General features: G+C 42.5%; 2 protein-coding genes across 15 annotated transcripts in view; one reads left to right on the top strand and one right to left on the bottom strand.

Annotated features, from left to right (window-relative positions):
• LOC139546833 (oxysterol-binding protein-related protein 6-like) overlaps positions 1–14,957 on the top strand; it is a 61,075-nt gene extending 46,118 nt beyond the window's left edge. For 11 of the 14 annotated variants that reach the window (XM_071355678.1, XM_071355672.1, XM_071355676.1 and 8 more), the window contains 14 exons: positions 1,239–1,419; positions 2,777–2,910; positions 4,576–4,683; positions 5,209–5,340; positions 6,380–6,467; positions 6,878–7,131; positions 7,940–8,077; positions 9,332–9,395; positions 9,500–9,578; positions 10,235–10,379; positions 10,605–10,749; positions 10,971–11,097; positions 11,467–11,589; positions 11,815–14,957. In XM_071355678.1, coding sequence (XP_071211779.1) covers positions 1,239–1,419; positions 2,777–2,910; positions 4,576–4,683; positions 5,209–5,340; positions 6,380–6,467; positions 6,878–7,131; positions 7,940–8,077; positions 9,332–9,395; positions 9,500–9,578; positions 10,235–10,379; positions 10,605–10,749; positions 10,971–11,097; positions 11,467–11,589; positions 11,815–11,923 — 1,827 coding nt within the window. In that variant the 3' untranslated portion in view covers positions 11,924–14,957. The remainder of the gene's footprint in view (positions 1–1,238; positions 1,420–2,776; positions 2,911–4,575; positions 4,684–5,208; positions 5,341–6,379; positions 6,468–6,877; positions 7,132–7,939; positions 8,078–9,331; positions 9,396–9,499; positions 9,579–10,234; positions 10,380–10,604; positions 10,750–10,970; positions 11,098–11,466; positions 11,590–11,814) is intronic. The other 3 variants (XM_071355683.1, XM_071355686.1, XM_071355679.1) reach the window with 2 other exon arrangements.
• A 1,755-nt stretch (positions 14,958–16,712) lies between these two features.
• On the bottom strand, positions 16,713–20,400 carry prkra (protein kinase, interferon-inducible double stranded RNA dependent activator). Its single transcript, XM_071355671.1, has 8 exons — positions 20,215–20,400; positions 19,753–19,928; positions 19,514–19,595; positions 19,324–19,399; positions 17,817–17,934; positions 17,560–17,654; positions 17,298–17,460; positions 16,713–17,179 (listed from the first exon to the last, which is right to left on the bottom strand). The coding sequence occupies exons 1-8, from the start codon at positions 20,271–20,273 to the stop codon at positions 17,022–17,024; spliced, it is 927 nt and encodes a 308-aa protein (XP_071211772.1). The 5' UTR covers positions 20,274–20,400; the 3' UTR covers positions 16,713–17,021.
• Between the last annotated feature and the right edge of the window lie 440 nt (positions 20,401–20,840).

Genomic DNA, 20,840 nt, shown 5'->3' with positions numbered 1-20,840 from the left:
TACCCCTTGACGTATTCCACGTTTTGTTGTGTTACAGCCTGAATTCAAACATGGATGAAATGAAAACAATTCTCACCCATCTGGCCTTGTGTTTTAGGTTATTGTCCTGCTGAAAGGTGAATTTCTCTTACAGTGTATGTTGGAAAGCAGACAACCAGGTTTTCCTCTGGGATTTTCCCTGTGCTTGTAGCTGTATTCCATTTATTTTTATCCTAAAAAAACTCCCTAGTCCTTGCCAATGACAAGGATTAGCCATAACTTGATGTAGCCACCACCATGGTTGAAAATATGAAGAGTGGTACTCAGTGATGTGTTATGTTGGATTTGCCCCAAACATAACGCATTGTATTCAGGACAAAAATGTTTTTGGCACATTTTTTGCAGTATTACTTTAGTGACTTGTTCCAAACAGAATGCATGTTTTAGAATATTTTTATTCTGTACAGGGGTCTTTTCACTCTGTCATTTAGGTTAATATTGTGGAGTAACTCCAATGTTGTTGATCCATTCTCAGTTTTCTCATATCACAACCATTAACCTCTGTAACTGTTTTTAATATCACCATTGGTCTCATGGTGAAATTGCTGAGCAGTTTCATTCCTCTCTGGCAACTGAGTTAGGAAGGACACCTGTATCTTTGTATTGACTGGGTGTATTGACACACCATCCAACTTCACCATAATAACTTCACCATGCTCAAAAGGGATATTCAGCATCTGCTTTTTTATCTGCCAATCGGTGCCCGTCTTTGTAAGGCATTGAAAAACTTCCCTGGTCTTTGTGGTTGAATCTGTGCTTGAAATGCACTACTTGGTTGAGGGACCTTACAGATAATTGTATGTGTGTGGTACAGAGATGGGGTAGTTATTCTAAAATCACGTTAACCACTATTATTGAACACGGAATGAGTCCATGTAACTAAGTATGTGACTTGTTAATAAGCACATTGTTACTCCTGAACTTATTTAGGCTTGAATAACAAAGGGGTTGAACACTTATTGACTCAAGACATTTCAGCTTTTAATCTTTTATTAATTAAAAAAAAGGTTCTACAAACCACTTGGACATTATGGGGTATTGTGTATAGATCAGTGACACAATCTCAGTGTAATCCATTTTTTATTCAGACTGTAACACAACAAAATGTGGAAAAGGTAAATGGGTCTGAATACTTTCTGAAGGCACTGTAAGTCTTCTAGGTGGTACTTACAGTGCCCCACTTCACTCCTCCTTCTCAGGTCCCATCTCTCCCTGTGAGTGCCAGCATGTCTCCAGTCCGCCTCCACTCCTCAAACCCCAACCTGAGTGCTGAGCTGGTGGACATCCAGACCCCTGCCTCTCGCCTGGCTCCTGACAACATAGAGTGTGGAGGCGACTACATCAAACTACAGGAGGACTTCTGCCTCATCGCTCAGAAAGGTACACACACATACATATACACCGACAGACAGAAAGATAGACGCAGACACACATACAGGCTTCTGCACTGAATAGAAAAGTCATGTTAGACCAGACTGTCTTTAAGTATGGGTCGCGACCCACTTTGGACCTGTTAATGGTGGGTCGCGACGTGTCAGAGTAAATGTATAATTATTTCATTAGTGACTCATTGATTTGGCCAAGTGCAACTGCGCTCTCTGCTTAGCAGCTGTGTCTGCACAGTTTGGCCACTGCGCGAGTGGGAGGGAGATGTGCTCTGTGATTTACCGGATCTTTCTTCTGCAGTTTTCGTGAAGATCCCTCCGCGACCCACACACTGCGGCACTGTCGTTCAGCAGCAGACGATGCGCTGTGAGCCACTGGCTTCTCATTCCCACGCATCTCTGTCATCCAATTGACTCAAGCTAGCCACAAGTTCTGACTGAACTCAATCGACATGAAACGCGAAAACAGCGATGAGTTTCTCTCTCTTGGTTTCATACAAACTTTGAGAAATAACTCGGAGCGCCCACCATGTGTTTTGTGCGGGGAAGTGCTTGGTAATGAGTGTCTCAAACGAACACGTCCTGACCAAACAGCATGATGGTAAACCCAGGGGCCTCTTGGAAAACGTCAGCTAGCAAGGCATTGTTGTCATTTTATTACAGGTGTTGATGATAAGCAGAAATAATATCTCATAGTAGTCGATGTGAGTTTCTTTCAAACAATCACCTTCTACACAGCTAATAGCTAGTTAACGTTAGCCAAAGCAAGCTAGCTAGCTACTGATAGTGCAACCTGAAAAATTATCAGGCCTACTGTACATATTACTGTAGAAAGTATTGTTGAAAACAAGTCTAGATTTGAAGTGTTGCAGTTAAAATACAAGTATGCATTTTTATTCTGAACTGGAATAAACTGATTGAAGCAAGATGCTTTTTGAGGCAAACACTCACATGTTTGGGTTGCTCATCTACAGCAGGAAGCAGTGTGTTTTTTAAAGGGGAACAATAAACATTAATATTTATATGGGTATTTAATTGTTATTTGTTTTTGTCTATACTGCATTTGTTTTAGGCATAAGGGCAATGGAATGTACCCATATTTACAATTAGTTGCATGTTTTTATAAGCTTGGGTCCCAGGAATACACAGAAATCCTAATTTGGGTCATAGACTGAAAAAGTTTAAGAACCCCTGTGTTAGACTATTGGAATACATTTGACACCAACCAACAGATTTATTTACACTTCACGTGGCTTTACACTATCCATACCACTAAAATAAAGTGAAAGCGATACTGAAGAGTTGTTACTAGAGGGTGTGTTTAAAGGGATTTCTGGTTCCTTTCTTTGCAGTCCACTCTCTGCTAAAGTCTGCGTTCAACACAGTGGCCATAGAGAAGGAGAAGATCAAAACTGTTTTATCAGACCAGGATCAGTCATCAGGGCAGTCTGTCCAGCTCATCACCCTCAGGAAGTCTCTGTCACAGGTGAGACATGCAGGTGTTCTATAAGAAATGTACTACAGTACCCAGAATTCCCCTGCACTGGGAACTGTCATTATAAATTGTTAATATTGTTGTTTTTGTCAGAATTCACTGCGTCACTTCAAATATTCATTGCAGCACATAACATTTTTTTTATGTAATGGATGGAGAGATGAGGTGTTTTGAAAGAATGATATGGCTTTCATCATTTGTTTTACTAGACACACTGCTTTGTTTTCTGTTTCTATGAGAATGGATCCATTTTTATATTGTCACATAGTGAGACTAAGCTAATAACTCATCATGGAAAGCAGAGCAGCCATTGCTGATTCATTGCAATCGCTTTCATCTCTTTCTGAGAAGCGAAACGTGGAGATGAAAAAGAGGACAGCTTAGTTTTAAAAAACTGCTGTTACCTTTTTTCAAAATAATATGAAAGTAATATTAACTGTGCGTCTCAAGTCCATTAAGTTGACTCCTTAGGGTTGCCAATGATTTCATTGGAGCACGTTCTGTGTTGACATGTCAAATTATTTTTGTGAAATGTGTCAACCGTTTACTGTTTTGGTTCTTAATTGGGAGTTTTCGTAATAGTGCAGGTCAAGGGTATCAGGCCATGGCATGTTGTGTGTGTGTGTGTGTGTGTGTGTGTGTGTGTGTGTGTGTGTGGGGTCTGGGTGCCTGCAAGATAGAGTCATGGTATGGCTACAGAGAGGGTTGTCGGGATGTCAACTTAACATGCCCTTTACTGCAGCTAAGGGTAGTCAGGGTAGCTGATGTACTATACTCTCCTTAGGGACCTGTTAGGTAGGTTTGATTGGAGATATTACAGTTTAGACCAATATAGACCATAACTGCAGCAGTAAAATCTGTGGAACTATAGGTGACATTATAACTGTATCTAATTTTCACAAAATATGTCCATAGTGTGCCAGTACATACAGTATAAGCCTCCGATATTTCTGTGTTAATGAGTTGAGTTTATTTTATTTTTACAGGGACAGTGCACATTAATCAACGTTTCAGTAAAAGTGCCGGTTTTAGCCAGCCGGCTAATTTTCAACCACAGTCCCTGGGCAGGTTATAAAAAACAATTACAATATAGACAATCATTGAGCAGTGAGCACACGCAGAGCAACATAGGACAAGCAAGACATAGCATACAGACAGAGCAACATAGGACAAGCAAGACGTAGCATACAGACAGAGCAACATAGAACAAAAAGCAGTAAGACAAAATTCATAAAAGCAACAAAGTGTTTCCACACCTCACAAGCTACAGACAACAGACAACATGGAAAGCGGCAATACATAGCTAGGGATTATGTTCACAAATCTGATTGACCTTTAGCAATGTCTTCATGCATTTTGTGAAAGTGATATGTGGTGCAGTTATGTGTCTCTGATGGCAGTGTATTCCAGACATGGGAAGCTCTCACAGAGAAAGCGGATTTACTAAAGGTGCTTTTCCTTAAGGGAACTATACAGTCACCTCTCATGGCCGACCTTGTGGATCTGCTGCCATATGTTAGGGTTTTCTGTTTAATAAAAATGAATGTAGAGCTGCAAGATATAGATCCAGTTTTAATGCTTATCTTTTTAGTTCTCTATTCCACTCTGTTTTCTCATCTAGCTGACAGATTAGTGATTGATCATTATTTCTTTCAGGCCCTGTCCCAAAACGCCGAGCTTAAAACCCGACTGGGCCGCATCCACTCTGAGTCGGTCCTGTCTGAACAAAAAGTCAGTGTGAACATCATTCCCAGTTCTGACGAGGTAGCTACATCTTCAACTAGATAAACTTGTCTGAAGTTTTTCTATTCCCCAAAACCAATGTCCCTGACTTGCAGAAAACCTGCCATTGCAGTGCTGAATGTGCTTATAGCAGCCATCCGATAGCTGACAGGTGAGGTCAGGGAGAATAGCGTGATCTTGTGTGCTGTTTTTCCCCCTCTGTGTGTGATACACAGGCATTATAGAGCTGGCCATGTAGCCTTAGTTAACTGGAAAACATTGTGTAATCTCTGCTTACTGCATTTGCCAATTACACTATTGATTCCTGTCCTTAAAGAAGGATGGTGCTTCCAGTATATCTTGGCAGGTGAGCTTACTGATCATTAAGTTATGCTGACCCCGACGTCAAGGTAAATGGGAAAATGACTAATCAGAAAACATTGTGACCTCAGTCCTTTCAGAAATATAGGAAGAATAAAGACCCCCATTACACATTGCAGTTCTGTCATTCCCCTCTCCCAATTAATTTCAAATAAGTTACTTGTGTTTCACTGTGTTTTCTTACAGGCTGGTGAGCAGATGGGAATCCCTCTGACACAACAGACGTCCAATGAGAGCAGGCTGTCCATGTCAGAGTCTGTGTCCGAGTTCTTCGACGCCCAGGAAGTGCTTCTGTCTGCCAGCTCGTCGGAGAACGAGGTGAGAGTGGGGCGTTGAGAGGGGGATGGCAGCAGGACCACGGGGAGCAGATTGAAGAGGAAGGGGGAGGGTGAAAACATGTCAAAGAGCTGGGAGCTCAGATTAAGCATGGCCGATGGCCCGAGTGGAGCTGGAGTTCGTCAGCGATTCATGAGAAGAGTGTGAGGGACAGAGATAACACAACGGAAAGTCAAACAAAGCCACACTGGAGGGAGGCTCTCCAGTCTCCATTCTATTATCCTGCTGCTTAAATCCTTCAACTGGGTCCAGTCATGTCCTAAAGCACGGCAGCATTTCTCATGCCACCGTCCCCCGGGATTTCCCACCAACTCCAGGTTTTCAATGATAAGCCCTTCTTTATGGATTTGACATGGTTCATCCTCTAGACTGATGGTTTGTGTCCGTTCCTACGCCACAAAGATGGCCTTTCTCACTCACTGCCATGAATACCAAGCCCCAGTCAATATGGCCTCATAAAAGCCAGCAGGACTGGCTTGCTGCTCCCCAGGTATGCAAACACAGTGCTGCTAGCTAGAGTCCCACTGAAGGATTACTCACCAAGGATATCCCATCACTAGTCTAAGGCCAAATCCTCTGCCTCAGGTGCCAGGCCCTATTCAAACCAGCAGAGTGCTGTTGGCCAAAAAAGCTCTTCCAGCAGCCGACTGTACTGCAATAGAGGCCATTACCGCCAGCTACAATCTGCTTTTCTCTGGCACCGTCAATGAGTTCATTGTATGTTACTATATATAAAGTGCATGGAAATGCTGCAGTGTCTCATCTTTTGATTACTGCAGAGCGAGAGAGAGAAAGCCAGCGCTGACTGCAGTTTGCTAGCCACTGGCAAACTGTAGTGTGTGTGTGTGTGTGTGTGTGTGTGTGTGTGTGTGTGTGTGTGTGTGTGTGTGTGTGTGTGTGTGTGTGTGTGTGTGTGTGTGTGTGTGTGTGTGTGTGTGTGTGTGTGTGTGTTATTGACTAGGCTCTCTGGGTGTGTGTACTGTACTGACTCAGTGGCTCTTTTGTCCCCCGCTCCCTCTAGGCCTCAGACGATGAGTCATACGTCAGCGATGTGAGCGATAACATTTCAGAGGACAATGCCAGCGTGACCGATAACGTCTCCAGACAAAGTAGGTCCCCCCTCTGCGGCGGCCTCTCCTTCCATTAGAGCAAGGGGGCTAATGTAATAGAGGTGGTGGTGAACCCCCTGCCCCCACCACCACCTCCCCCCTCTCCCACTGCGATGGCCAGGTCATTTATCACTGAGGCAGGGATTGACCTTGCAGGGCTCACAGTGTGCCAAGAGCGGCACTCAGGGTTTATGAAAGCTGTCAGGGGAAAGTGAAGCAGGGCCTCCCTCTCCTCTGCACAGGCACTCTATCTTCTATTCTAGCCATTCATCCTTTGACTATGTTTCAGTCATGAACTACCTGTGGCTATTATGAGATGTAAGGACTAGGATTTGACGAAGCCTGGTTCAGACGGTCGTGAGTCCTCGAGGATGCTCCGTGACAGTATTGTACTTTCCTATTTTTTTCAGTGCTGAACGGAGACCTGGCTGGAAGTGCCTTCCGTAACGGGCGGCGCCCGTCCCTCCCCGCCCCTTCGCCGGACTGCAGCAACATCAACCTGTGGAACATCCTGAGGAACAACATAGGGAAGGACCTGTCCAAGGTGTCCATGCCCGTGGAACTCAACGAGCCCCTCAACACCCTGCAGCACATGTGTGAGGAGCTGGAGTACACTGAGCTATTGGACAGAGCTGCCAATACGGAGGACCCCTACGAACGCATGGTACGGCCCCAACACTCACCCCTCTGAGTACCAACGCATGGTACAACTGAAATGCTCACCCCTCTGACAACCAATGCATGGTACGGCCCAAACCCTCACCTCTCTGAGTCCTATAACTGTATGGATGCACTTAGAAAAGCCACAAGTATAACTCTGCATTCTCTACCACAAGGTATGACCTAATCTTACATTACTGGAACTCTTAGTGATGATGTGACCCACTAAACCAGCTAACAGAAGACATACCGGAGAGGCTCATTAGATGACGGAAAACCTCTTCAGGTTAAGATGGAGTTCATCAGCACAAGCAACTATATACATTACCGGTCTCTACCATCACTAACCCATACTGGGTGAGTCCAGTCCATGGCATGTGCGCTGGCGTGGCGTTGGCAGTGCCATGCCCAAAGTAAACAGTCTGAACAACAGCCCTGGCCTCTTCCAGAGACAAGGCCCAGAGACATCACGCTCCGCTGCAGCTGTCGACCTTGTTCAATCTCACATCTGTCATTCTCCTGTCTTTGTTACCATAACAGGACGGTGTGTGAATACTAACGTTGCACTTGCAAGACAAGTATGACAATAATGATATTTTACTGGGAGGTTGTAAACCAGTATGTACCAGGGGTTTAAATGGCGTTTAGATCATTTTATCATGTATTATTTTATGCACAAATGATTCATTCGTAACTTTTATCAAACAAAGAGAACTTCTGTTTCAGTGTAACGCCACGGGCAGTATTGATGGAAAGCGTTGTGTATGTTTTACGTTGTTAGCGTTCATTGTGTTGCCGTTTCTCTGCTACAGGCCATTATGGCAGCGTTCGTCATCTCAGGATACTCCTCCACGTACTACAGAGCGGGAAGCAAGCCATTCAACCCTTTACTGGGAGAGACGTATGAATGTATCCGTGAGGACAAGGGCATGTGTTTTATCGCTGAGCAGGTAGGTACTCGGAACACATTCATTACAGAGTTGCGCGGGCCGTATGTATCAAGCGTCTCAGTAGTAGATCTGGGATCGGTTTTGCTTTTTACATAATGTGTCGGTAATCCTGTCTAACTCTGCTTTTTTTTTTTAAATCTATCGTACTGTACACCCTACTGTACGGACTACTTATTGAGAAAAAAATATTATAAAATATATATATAATATTGAGTTGTACCCCCTTTTGCCATCAGATCAGCCTTAATTCACCGGGGCATGGACTCTACAAGTTGTCGAAAGCGTTCCACAGGGATGCTGGCCCATGTTGACTCCAATGCTTCCCAAAGTTGTGTCAAGTTGGCTGCATGTCCTTTAGGTGGTGGACCATTCTTGATACACACGGGAAACTGTTGAGTGTGAAAAACCCAGCAGCGTTGCAGTTCTTGACACAAACCAGTGCGCCTGGTACCTACTACCACACCCAGTTCAAAGGCACTTAAATATTTTGTCTTGCCCATTCACCCTCTGAATGGCACACATACACAATCCATGTCTCAATTGTCTCAAGGCTTAAAAATCCTTCTTTAACCTGTTTCCTCCCCTTCATCTACACTAATGGAAGTGGATTTAACAAGTGACATCAGTAAGGGATCGTAGCTTTCACCTCGATTCACATGGTCAGTCTATGTCATGGAAAGAGCAGGTGTTCTTAATGTTTTGTACACTTGGTGTATATATTTGTTTTACTCAACCCCCCCACACCCCCTGGATTTAATGGGCTCGTGGGCCGAATGTTTGCCATCCCTGCTCTAGAAAGACGGGTTGCCTCCCACAATGTTCCCTGGGTCTGGGTTTTCCAAGACTAGGTCAAATGTGTCAGTTCTCTTCCATGTACTGGAGTCTGTAAGATCAATTTAATAGTAACATGAGCTGCAGGTTGCAGTATTGTATTGCACTGTGCTGCAGACTGACAGACCTATCAGGTCTGGTGGCTTTCGGCGTGCTTAAAGAAAGACTGTGTGTCCCAGTCGGCTGACAGGGCCTTTGAAGGTATGATGGCAACTCTATTTTTTCCCCCTTGGTCTGACTGAACCTAGTCTGCACTTAGCCTAAGTGCTGGTGTCAGCTGTTACCAAGTACCCAGTCTGCATGATAGTCACAATATAATGACTCACCTTCTTGTATCTTGACCTAAAATAAATTCCTCTACGAGGCAACAATCTAGCAATGTTGCCACTGATAAGACGTGTGACGTTTGATTATCTCTTGAAGGTGAGCCACCATCCACCAATCTCAGCTTGTCACGCTGATTCCAACAAGTTCACCTTCTGGCAAGGTAGGTTATCTGTTGAATTACAGTGTCACACACGTTGTGCACTTCCTCAATGAGGTCATGGTTTTCTTTTTCTTGACGGCTAATTCTGCCAATTTTCTTCTCAGATGTCAGATGGAAAAACAAATTCTGGGGGAAATCCATGGAAATCCTACCCATTGGCACAGTCAATGTTATGCTTCCAAGGTAATCCAGCTTTGGCCCTATTCTTCAGCTACACACAAACACACACAGTCCCTCTCTGTGTAACATCCTTTAGATGTTCCTTTGGAGTGGACCTTCTGGCGGGCCAAACCAAACGTCTCCGCGGGCCCAGTTTGGTCCCCACTGTCATTCGCTATAGGAGCTACCTAAATAACTCCATAACAGTGGCCTTACCTACTTAGAGCCATCAGGCCTCTGCCAGCCTCCCCTTGCCACAGTCATCACTTCACCCTGTGGAGTGGGCTCTATGCTGGGTCCTGGGAAGCTTTAAGGAGCTACTGTCCTCCCTACTGAAGATCCCCTGACTGGGTTAGGGAGGAGTGAGATGGGCTGCGCTCTATTTTCCATCCTGTGAGAAATGAATCAGAAAGACAGAGGAGCAGGAAAGGGGGGGTGAGAGGGCTGCTGAATAAGCACATAGATTATAGGAGATTGCAAGCGTGTCTGCCTCGACAGAAAATGAGATTGCACAGGTATCCACAAGCCCCCGCTGTTTTGTTTATGAGACTTGTGATTATGTTGCCCAGTAAGCATCTCAAAGACACAGACCGACTTAATAACTATCATTGTCTGTGATTACTGTAGATATCCTGAGAGTGTTTCAAGCTTTTCACGCTAATCGCTATTGTGTCGTTCAGCTTTGGTGATCACTATGAATGGAACAAAGTCACCACCTGCGTGCACAACATCCTAAGCGGCAGAAGGTGGATAGAACACTACGGGGAGATCACCATTAGGAACACCAAAAGCAGTGCCTGTATCTGCAAACTCACTTTCGTCAAGGTAAGACATCGGTGAACTCAGCTGTGGATATGACCAGTACAAACACTATGAAGTCCAAAGACAATTATGTGCTGAGAAATAACCATCCCTGTGAAGCGTTTCACATTACCATAGCTGTCTCTTTCATTTGGAAATGTAATTATTGTCTATTTGTTACCTTTCAGGTGGGGGGTGAATGCTATTTATCTTGCGGTCACAATATTACTGTTACCATTTTACTTGCAGGGAAATTACTGGAGTTCTAATGTCAATGAGGTTCAAGGGATCGTGATGGACCAAGAGGGGAAGGTAGTGCATCGGCTGTTCGGAAAATGGCATGAGGGCCTTTACTGTGGAGTCCCGCCCTCTGCCAAATGCATCTGGAGGACAGGTAACCACGTTAATCATACTGTTGCTAAGCAGGATGCTTTGAACAGTTTTTTTTGATTGGATATCTCCTTTCATTTAGCAGATAACAGCATTAGAGTAGAACATATGCTACTAGTACATGAGACCATAATATGGGAACAAAGAAAGTGTTGACAATGGTGTCAATAGTCCAGACAATTCAAAAAAAAGGACTTGAAACGGATTCTTGTGTTCTTCCCTCAGGCGCCATGCCCACCGATTACGAGCTGTATTATGGCTTCACCAGGTTTGCCATTGAGCTCAATGAGCTTTGCCCGGAGATGCAAGATCTGCTACCACCCACAGATGCCCGCTTCAGACCCGATCAAAGGTAGAGTCAGACAGCCGTCACACTTCCAGCTACTGTGAAGGTTGTTGTAATGCCCAGACAGTATGAGAAATGCACTGTGTGCTACTGCTGCCACCTGCTGAGAGAACGTGGTACAGTAGCATTATCATGCAGATCTGACTGTACTGGACTAGTGAACCATTGCAGCTTTAGTTGTACTCTGATATACATTTTCAGAATTGATTTGTGAAGCTACAAAAAGGGCTTAAAAACGAGTTTTGAAATCAGAAATAAGACATCAGTCAAATAGTATTTGTACGGGTAAATATGTTGATAAGCTTTGTGTATTTCTCTGCTGAGTGACACTTGACAGTGTATTTGAGTCATAGTGATGTTGTTTCTCTACATTAGACACCTGGAGGAGGGCAATGTGGAAATGGCTGCCTCAGAGAAGCAGCGTATCGAAGACCTGCAACGCACCAGAAGGAAGTGGCAAGAGGAGAATGACATAAAGCACGAGCCACGCTTCTTCAAGTAAGTACAGAGGCTAGAGGGTCATTTACAACGACGTAAAGTATAAACCAGGCTAGCTTAATGGGGGAAGAACGAGGGGTAGATTGGGGAATGTATCCCCAAGATCGATAGCAATACATCTGGCTGTTCCTCCTACACTTGTGTGGCTGAGTTGTCATTATCCATTCCATTCATGACATTTAACTCCCTGACGATTTCATTGATTGCCCGTCTCTTTACTCCCAGGAAAGTGGTTGATGCCAATCATAGGGAGCGCTGGGTCACTAACAACACCTACTGGGAGCTTCGCAAATCCCCCGGCTTCATCAACATGGAAAACCCTAATCTATGGTAGCATATGGATCGCTATACAGACCATATCATCACCGCTGACAGAGGCTTTTTCCTATGCACAATACGGTTTTCAAATGAACGTCTCATTGACAAGATGACAGTGTGGAAGGATACAAAAGACTTCAGAGCTGAGAGATGAGTTGGACCAACCGTCACCCTGTTTGGCACTGCAGCCAACCAGTCACCCATCCAAGTATTCTCTTGGATCCCCCTCATTGAGCTTGCTGCAGAGGCTGGGTTGTCAGGGCAACAATCTTACCACGTAGATCTATCCTAAGCTGTTTTGACTTCAGAGGATGTCCTTGCCTTAAAAAGTCGCCTATCCACACCACACATTTTAAAGCTTTTAGTGAAACCCACTTGAGTTCTGAAAGCAGTTTGATTTAGACTAGTGTTTGGATTAGGCTTTTGATTACCTATTACTGTATGTATCATGCATGTTTAGAGTGCAGCTTTCATTGGCATATGCTATATAGACTATAACAAAAATAAAATTGAAAGAAGTCTGATATTTTTGCAAAATATCGTCAACTCATAGAATTTAGTGAAAATGTAACTATTATACAATATTGGTAAGATTGCTCTTATTTTTGGATCAGCCTTTTGTATTAGTTGAATCTGTAACATAGCTGTATTCTCTCTTGGGACACATTTTTGTTTTTGCAGTTAATTTGTTTTTGTCACTGGTATTGATGGACGTTGCTGTATACTGAGAGATTTCCTCAGCAACTCCAAAAGACAAACCCCTTGAGCAGAGACTTTTAGTTCCAGTTTGCCTGGAAGAGGACCATCATTACAAGACTGGCCCAACTGCTGATGCGTAAGGACTGACCTGAGAAACAAGTTCCTTTTTGACCCTTCATGTCACTCACCACAACTGTTATTGCAAACCACATGTATAGACATTACTTCTTTCCCTTATACAGCTCACATTCAAACTAGTTTTAATAGTTTAAGGTAAAATAAAAGTTTTAAAAAGTAATTATAAATATAATTGTAATGTTCTTTAATTTCCTGTACTACAATTTCTGTGTTTTTTGCTGTTTGCAGTTTAGCCTGTAGTATAACTGAAAGGACGTGTAATACTAACACTCAGGACGTCTCATGATGATCTGAAGAGATTCCTACCCAGAACGTTTGGCCTTGTGCCATACCCTTCTGAGGAATCAATTTAAAATCTGGTCACTTATCTGGATACATGGTTACACGAATCATCTTTGATTCTGTCCATATATAGTGAGGGAGCCAGTGTGCTCGTCAAATGTATTTCCGTTTCACGCGAGTCCGGTCTCGCGTTATTTTCCGACCAAGCCACTCACTGAAATGTCATAGTGAAAGTGGAGTCCTCCTGTGGCAGTGTAGAGGTCAATGTGTCCTCTACTGGGAACCACATGACTCATGACCATTAGACCGTCACAACTACACCAGACTGACTACCCCCACTTATACAATTAGTGTTTTATGAAACACTAGAGCCACCTACTGTCAGTTCTTTGAAAACACTTTACATGAATTCATATGTATGTGGAAATGTGTTATGTAGAGGCCAAGGGCTTGAGTAAGTCAAACAGCTTTTATTACGTTGTTTTAGAATGTTCAGAACTTTCTGCTTTTGCAAATGGCAGAGTGTGGATGTTAAAGCCAAAGACCAACATTTTGATAAATAAAAATAAACTTGTTCAAGTTCTGTGGTTTTAATTAGGTAGTTACGACACAGCTAATGCTATTATATTTGAATATCCTTTAAACACGTGTCCAGTTCCTAGAGTTTACTGGTATATTATCCTTTACACCAATACAATTTAAACAGTTTAGATCTTTTACTGCCAAACATTTCAGCTTTAATGTATATTTGATGTTCCCCTCCCTCTGTCACTGTGTAGAAGTCAATACACAATGGTTACATTTGTTACATTACCGCAGAATCTGTAGAGTGAACATTTTTACATTGGGATTATATTTATTTGTTCTTTGAATTGTTTTGTCCAGAATGAAGCCTGAAATTGAAACAGGGAAAGTGGTTTATGTTAGAAATATGTAGAATTTAAATGTTCAATTGTAAAGAAAACTATTAATTTGTGTGCACTATCCTGTGCAGTACTGCAGATTAGATCCAAAAATTATAGATATGACTATAGTACCATATTGTAGCTATGTATTCAGAAATCAATTGTTTGTCAGTGTCAATTCCACTTGCTGTGCCTTAATACATTTTAATTAACGCCTCTGACACAATACTGATAAGAAACCCCATACAAGCCAGATAAGAAAACCATTTAAAATCGAATAAACTACTTTCCCCACAAGAGTATTGTTCCCCACAGAGTATTATGTACTGAATAACGACGGTCAGGGAATGAAAATGTTCTGAATGTGTCACATTCCACCAAGGAGGGAATGTAGACGTCTGAGATCTTGTTAAGAGGGAGGGAGAATGGGAGACTGTGGTCACACTCAATTGACATGGCCCATAAATAATCTAGAAATTCCTTATTTTCTGTGCCGTCACCCCCACTCATTTGTGATCACTGTTATTGGCAGTGCACTACATGTAAACATCAGAATATTCCTATCTCCTCTTTTGGATTAGACTGATGCAAAGACTACACCATCGACTTTAACACAGTACTTTGTTCATAAGGACATTTGAGGATAATGTACTTTGTAAAGTTTTAGTTCTAGATTAATACATTTGTTTTCAGAGAGACCAGTAAAAAAATAAGAGACTTGTTTCATCAGAGTAGAACAGTTAGACCTGAGTAATTCATCTGTTACAATGTTTATATCTGCATGTTTAAATGACATAGCCTGCCAATGAATGTTGCAAATGCCTTACGAAATATTTTATTTTCTCAATTGGGCTTTTTCTTTTGAATTTTGGACTGACTTGTACCACTACGCACTGTGTCAGCTGAGTTCTATCTATTTTCTAATGGGTACCTTCTAAAGTGCAATTGTCTAAGTACATATCTTTCCATGAACACTGTACACTGCTGCTACATAGTGCTTGTTCTAATAAAAATACATAAAACTCAGTGGCGTCTGTGACACAAACTGTATCACCGTTTACCAAATCCAGCCATGCATTAGGTATAGTAGTGTCATGGTAAGTACCTAATAGTGTATTAACACCATCGTACTCCTGCACAGTAGATGGCAGTAAAGGACTGTGTGGGCCTTTGCCAGTGAATCAAAGACAAGTGAAGAAATTCTTGCACCCGGTTGAGAATATTTTGGGACTCCCTTGGCTATATAGTTGTTTTTCCTGTCAGCATTGCTGCTACCATGTTGACCCAGACCAAGAGACTGGAGGACTGAATTATTACCATCTCCCCTACAATCATGTTTATATAGGTCATTCTACAGCATTGTTTTAAAATTGGAGGTCAGGGGAGGAAAAAAGGTCAAAGGTCAAATAAATATAGGATGAGGCCAATGTCAGGTAGATTTATTTAACATGTCTGTCACACTTCACATGTAATAAATATGTATTAATATGGTCAGGTACACAGCACGCGCTTGGGATGAGTCCGCCAAAACATCGAGACGATTTACAATACACCTTGATAAAAGGAAACGGAAATGTGATTAAACCGCCCAGTCTCGGCTCTGTGACAGTAACTCAGGACAGGGTGGAATTCAGTTGTAAAAATCCTCCGTAGTCGGCGGATAACATTTCGCAAGACTCGGTGTGAAGGCCGACAAACTCAAAATCTTCAAAACACACACACAGCAGCATGACTTTCATATACAGCTGACATAACTAGGCTAGCTACAACATTACAGGCAGAATGAGCAAGATAACGTCACAATACACAACAGGGCAACTACCTGCTTAGTCATCAACATCAAAGCTACCAAGATTGCAATTATTGGCTCTTGCTCATTTGTAGCATGAAGAGACGATAATGGCAGTCTTGGTCTTGAAGTCTAAGTCAGGAGTGGTCCAGATGTTTCCGAGAATGCCATCTTGCTACCATTAACTTAAAAAAAGATACATTTTACAAAAAGAAATGTGTTCTTAATCTAGACATGTGGTTTTATATCCAGCACAATTTCACCTAAACAAGCTAAATGTAACTGTCTAATTGAGCAGTTGTTTATAATGATAATTGTTGGGAGATAAAGTCACTGTGAACAAAAACCTGCTTAATAGTAGTGTTCTTTGTAAATACATGTGGTGGTAGTCGAAAAACACCAGTCCTTCTCCTTATGACTGAATAAAAAAACATTTTAAAAGCAAAAAAACAGTAATATGGTCTTAAACCAACCAAAGCTCAAAACATTTACTCTAAAATCAAACAAAGTGGGGTTAATATTGCTATGGAAAATTATTTCCATCATGTAATTGAATCTTGGCAGAGAGAAATAACCAATTAAATAAAGCAGAGATCATTTAGAAGATCAAACCAAATACAAAATGTGAAATTAATGTATTATGTTTGTTCCTACATAGTTTATCCAATAGGCCCTTTTCAATCGGCTTCATTATTTTGGGAACCTATAAGACTACGTTAAATTCATTATTTTCTCATAACCTTAAAGGTAAACGAGTCCAAACCAGTTTCCATCACTAATTTTGTTCAGTGCAATACAGTTTTAAATTGTGTATCATTCAATAAATGATTTGCATGTCCTCAAACTGGCTTATAAAAAAACAAGGACAAAGGGATAAATTGGAGACTATTTTCAATATGTCGACATTTTGGCAGCAAAGCCGTTCAAGACTAGTGTCCATTCTATTCCCTTGTCCTTGTTTTTCTACGGTACATAACCCCCATGGGATTAGATTTGTTTTTTGCGCTGATCTTCTCAAAGTAACTTCAATATCTGACAGAAACCATAGGTGATGAACGGTGTTGACTGTCACCGTTATAAAAACAACAACTGGATTGTTTTGTCTGAATCACATGATTCCTATTGATACTGCCTTCAATATCCACCAATTTCATACTGAGTAAACACGGGTAAAGAGTGAAAACATAATGGTAGATGGAAGATGGCTACACGTTTCAGTTGTGATTAAATGTTTTTTTTCCCTCCTCAATTTCTTAAATATGTATTGCAGGTGAAACAGTTGTGACGTTTACTAGGATCGTTCATTTGATAGAAGCCATGATCTTGATGTACTGAAGCGCGCTGTGTGCGGCGTCATTGTGTGCGTTGCCGCAGGAGATGCCCGTGCCGTGGCATACGGTGACAGGTGAGGTGGACAGCTCTGCCAGACACTGGTACTGCCCGTTCACAGTCAGCTCATCTACCAAACACATCACAAACACACTCTACAATATACTTGGAATATGCCCCCGGTTAGCTATTCTTGAAAACACAAAGTTAACATCTATGATCAGTCAAACGAAGAAATAGCTCCTTACCAATGTCAAAGTATGTGACTTCGAAGCCCTGCTCGTTGGACAGCTCCAGCATCATCTGGATGTAGTCGGTGTTGGGAATACTGAGTGGATTCCTTCTCAGGAGAGACATCTTCTCTGCAGAGGAGTTACGCAAGTTCTCCAGACGGACACTGGGCTTCGGGGTCTGGAAAGAGTTGGTCAAAGATCACTCATTACATTCATTCTAAAACGCCCTAAATATGTTTTTACCAAGGAGGCCAAATGAGAGGAACATTCTACATACCCATGTGATTTCAGGACAGCCAGACAGATTTTGAAGTTTAGCCACCATCTTCTCCGCAGCTGCCTTTTTGGCCACCTTCTTGGAATTTCCCATTGCTATCGGATACACGTGGATGACATACTTATAATTGACTCAACGGAACACTTTGCATTTGAAAGAACATAAGCATTGTGTTTTTGCATTGGTAAAGTATTTAAACACTTTCTACTTTTAAAATGATAAAGCATTCAGAAAGAAGAACCGTGGAGCCACCATACCCGTCTCTGTCAGTGACTCCATTCTGCAGGTAACAGTGAACTCTCTCTTGTGAGGTGGGCCCGCCTCCATGAGAACAGTGTATTCAGGGAGGCGCCATCCCCGCTGCAGTGCCAGCTCCTTTTGGGAGGAATCCATAGGAAACATACACTACATGACTAAAAGTATGTGGACAACTGCTCATCGAACATTTCATTCCAAAATCGTGGGCATTAATATGGAGTTGGTCCCCCATTTGCTGCTATAACAGCCTCCACTCTTCTGGGAAGGCTTTCCAACTAGATGTTGGAACATTGCTCCAGGGACATGCGTCCATTCAGCCACGAGCATTAGCGAGGTCGAGCACTGATGTTGGGCGATTAGGCCTGGCTCACAGTCGGGGTTGCAATTCATCCCAAAAGTGTTCGATGGGGTTGAGTTCAGGGCTCTGTGCAGGCCAGTCAAGTTTTTCCACACCGATCTCGACAAACCATTTGTGTATGGACCTCACTTTGTGCACGGGGGCATTGTCATGCTGAAACAGGAAAGGGCCTTCCTGAAACTGTTGCCAAAATGTTGGAAGCACAGAATCGTCTAGAATGTCATTGTATGCTGTAGCGTTAAGACTTCCCGTAACAGACCCAGACCATTATTCCTCCTCCACCAAACTGTACAGTTGGCACTGTGCATTGGGGCAGGCAGCATTCTCCTGGCATCCGCCAAACCCAGATTTGTCAGTCGGACTGCCATATGGTGAAGCGTGATTCATCACTCCAGAGAACGTGTTTCCACTGCTCCAGAGTCCAATGGCAGTGAGCAATACACCACTCCAGCCGACGCTTGGCACTGCGCATGGGGAACTTAAGCTTGTGAGCGGCTGTTCGGCCATGGAAATCCATTTCATGAAGCTCCCGGTGAAAAGTTTCTGTGCTGATGTTGCTTCCAGAGGCAGTTTGCAACTGAGAACAGACAATTTTAACACGCTACCCGATTTAGCACTTGGCGGTCCCATTCTGTGAGCTTGTGTGGCCTACCACTTCGCAGCTGAACCGTTGTTTCTCCTAGATGTGTCCACTACACAATAATAGCACTTACATTTGACCGGTGCAGCTCTAGCTGGGCAGAAATTTGACGAACTGACTTGTTGAAAAGGTGGCATCCTATGAAGGTGCCACGTTGAAAGTCCCTGAGCTTTTCAGTAAGGCTATTCTACTGCAAATGCTTGTCTATGGAGATCGCATGGCTGTGTGCTCGATTTTGTACACCTGTCAGCGACGGATGTGGCTGAAATAGCCAAATCCCCAAATTTGAAGGGGTGTCCACATACTTTTGTATATATAGTGTACATATTAGAAAAGACATGAAAACAACCCATCTATTCATAATCATATGGACTTTTCTTGAGCATCTTCAAGGTGACATAATGCCAACATTAATGTGTTACTATGATTACAGCCCTGCAACAGTACACCGCCCTATTGTTTTACAAAAACACAATCTAAAGTCATTGAAGGGCAATAACAAAGACACCTGCAGAATCCCCACTGAGTTGGGTTGATCGTTGGGCTCTGCTGGGATGCCGTTACTCTCCGTCTTTATGTGAAGGCTGCAGGAGGGGATATCAGACGTAAGAAGTTAATAATAATGTTACCTGACTAGAATGGTTGCAAACGCAACTTGTCATAAATGCTCATTTTAGAAATTGTACATGTTCACTCACGGTGTCCCAGCGTCTATTTCCAGAAGGTTCAGGGCAGACTCAGCGGCCTGGTGTTTGGCAGCTTTTTTACTGGATCCTTGACCTGGGATATAACAGAATGATACTCACGGTATCATAGAAAGTACTGAGGATGAGGCGAACATGGGGATATAACTTTGAAGCCCATGTTATTAATATCAATCCCCCATAATCCTCTAGCTAAGTAGAGCCTAATTTACATACTTCACAAGATGGCTCACCTGTGCAGGATACATCGCCTATTGTCACGTTAAAGATGAAACTGGGTTGGTGTGCCTCCCCTTCAGCCTTTTCCATCACGTACACGGGAAGGTTACCAATTTTGGTTCCGTATTCATGCAGAATTTGTATTGGCGTTTTACCAGGGCACGGTGCCTGAGTTTGTTGAATAGTCATGCTGCGTAGAAAGCATGATTAACAGTCATTAGTGTCACTGCATTTTATTCAATAGAAATAGCTGTTTTTTTGTTGGTATTATTGACTTACAAATGATGGTACTGAATAAAGCCCTGATAACAATTTTTGCAAAATTTTTGCTAGCCTGCTAAAGGGGTAAATTATAAATATATTTGATAGTGAGAATAATGCTAACTGGCTGGCTAGTTAACGAGCATCAAATGCTTGGATGGAAACAAATCGAATGTAACGTTGACTAGCTAGAGCTAGCTAGTAGCATGACAGACCTCGTGTTGTTATTGTGCGTGGTCCTTATTAGTGTAGGTTGAAATCCGTCTTGAGACATGGCTAACGTTAGTAAACAATTTTGTGCGTAACGTTAATATATTGTTGTACAAATTTAATTTATCTGCTGCAGAAACCGGTGAAATTAGCTGGATGGGGGGGTTGCCGATTTGAATCAGCGTCTCGTCAGCAACATTAAACAAGTACTTTCGGGTTACGGAATTTCGGAAATGTTCCAAATAAAAGTCCCTCACGTAATAGTATAAACGTGTCAATAACCTGTATTTATTCATGATATCTGAAATTATTATCTAAACATGAACAATTATTCATATTTGTTCATATTTAAGTGATATTTGCATTAAAGATTGGTTTTAAAATATGTTCCAAGGTAAAAATAAATTTGCCCAATGCAAATCATTGTATATGAAATACATATTGGCTTACGCTTTGAACACACCGACAGCGTTATTGCATTTTGGTACACCAGAATTACATGCGTTTCCAATGAAACGCTGTGTTTGCCTTGCAGCATTGCGTTGCAGAGGCAGTTGCAGTGCGTTTGGTGTGGTGCATAAATTGGTTTTTATCGAACGTATGCGTCGAACTGTATGCGTAGACGGCCTGA

This window comes from Salvelinus alpinus, chromosome 20 (genome assembly GCF_045679555.1).
Source record: "Salvelinus alpinus chromosome 20, SLU_Salpinus.1, whole genome shotgun sequence".
Taxonomy (NCBI): domain Eukaryota; kingdom Metazoa; phylum Chordata; class Actinopteri; order Salmoniformes; family Salmonidae; genus Salvelinus; species Salvelinus alpinus.
This window is presented reverse-complemented; position numbering and strand designations above follow the sequence as displayed.

What these genes read in the sequence shown, in the direction of transcription:
- prkra (XM_071355671.1), bottom strand. Translation starts at nt 20,273, where the DNA reads ATGTCTCAAGACGGATTTCAACCTACACTAATAAGGACCACGCACAAT. An exon ending in AGGCGATGTATCCTGCACAG is followed by an intron (nt 19,596 to 19,752) that starts GTGAGCCATCTT and finishes GTTATATCCCAG; the next exon opens with GTCAAGGATCCAGTAAAAAA. An exon ending in AGTCACATACTTTGACATTG is followed by an intron (nt 17,180 to 17,297) that starts GTAAGGAGCTAT and finishes TGTGTTTGGTAG; the next exon opens with ATGAGCTGACTGTGAACGGG.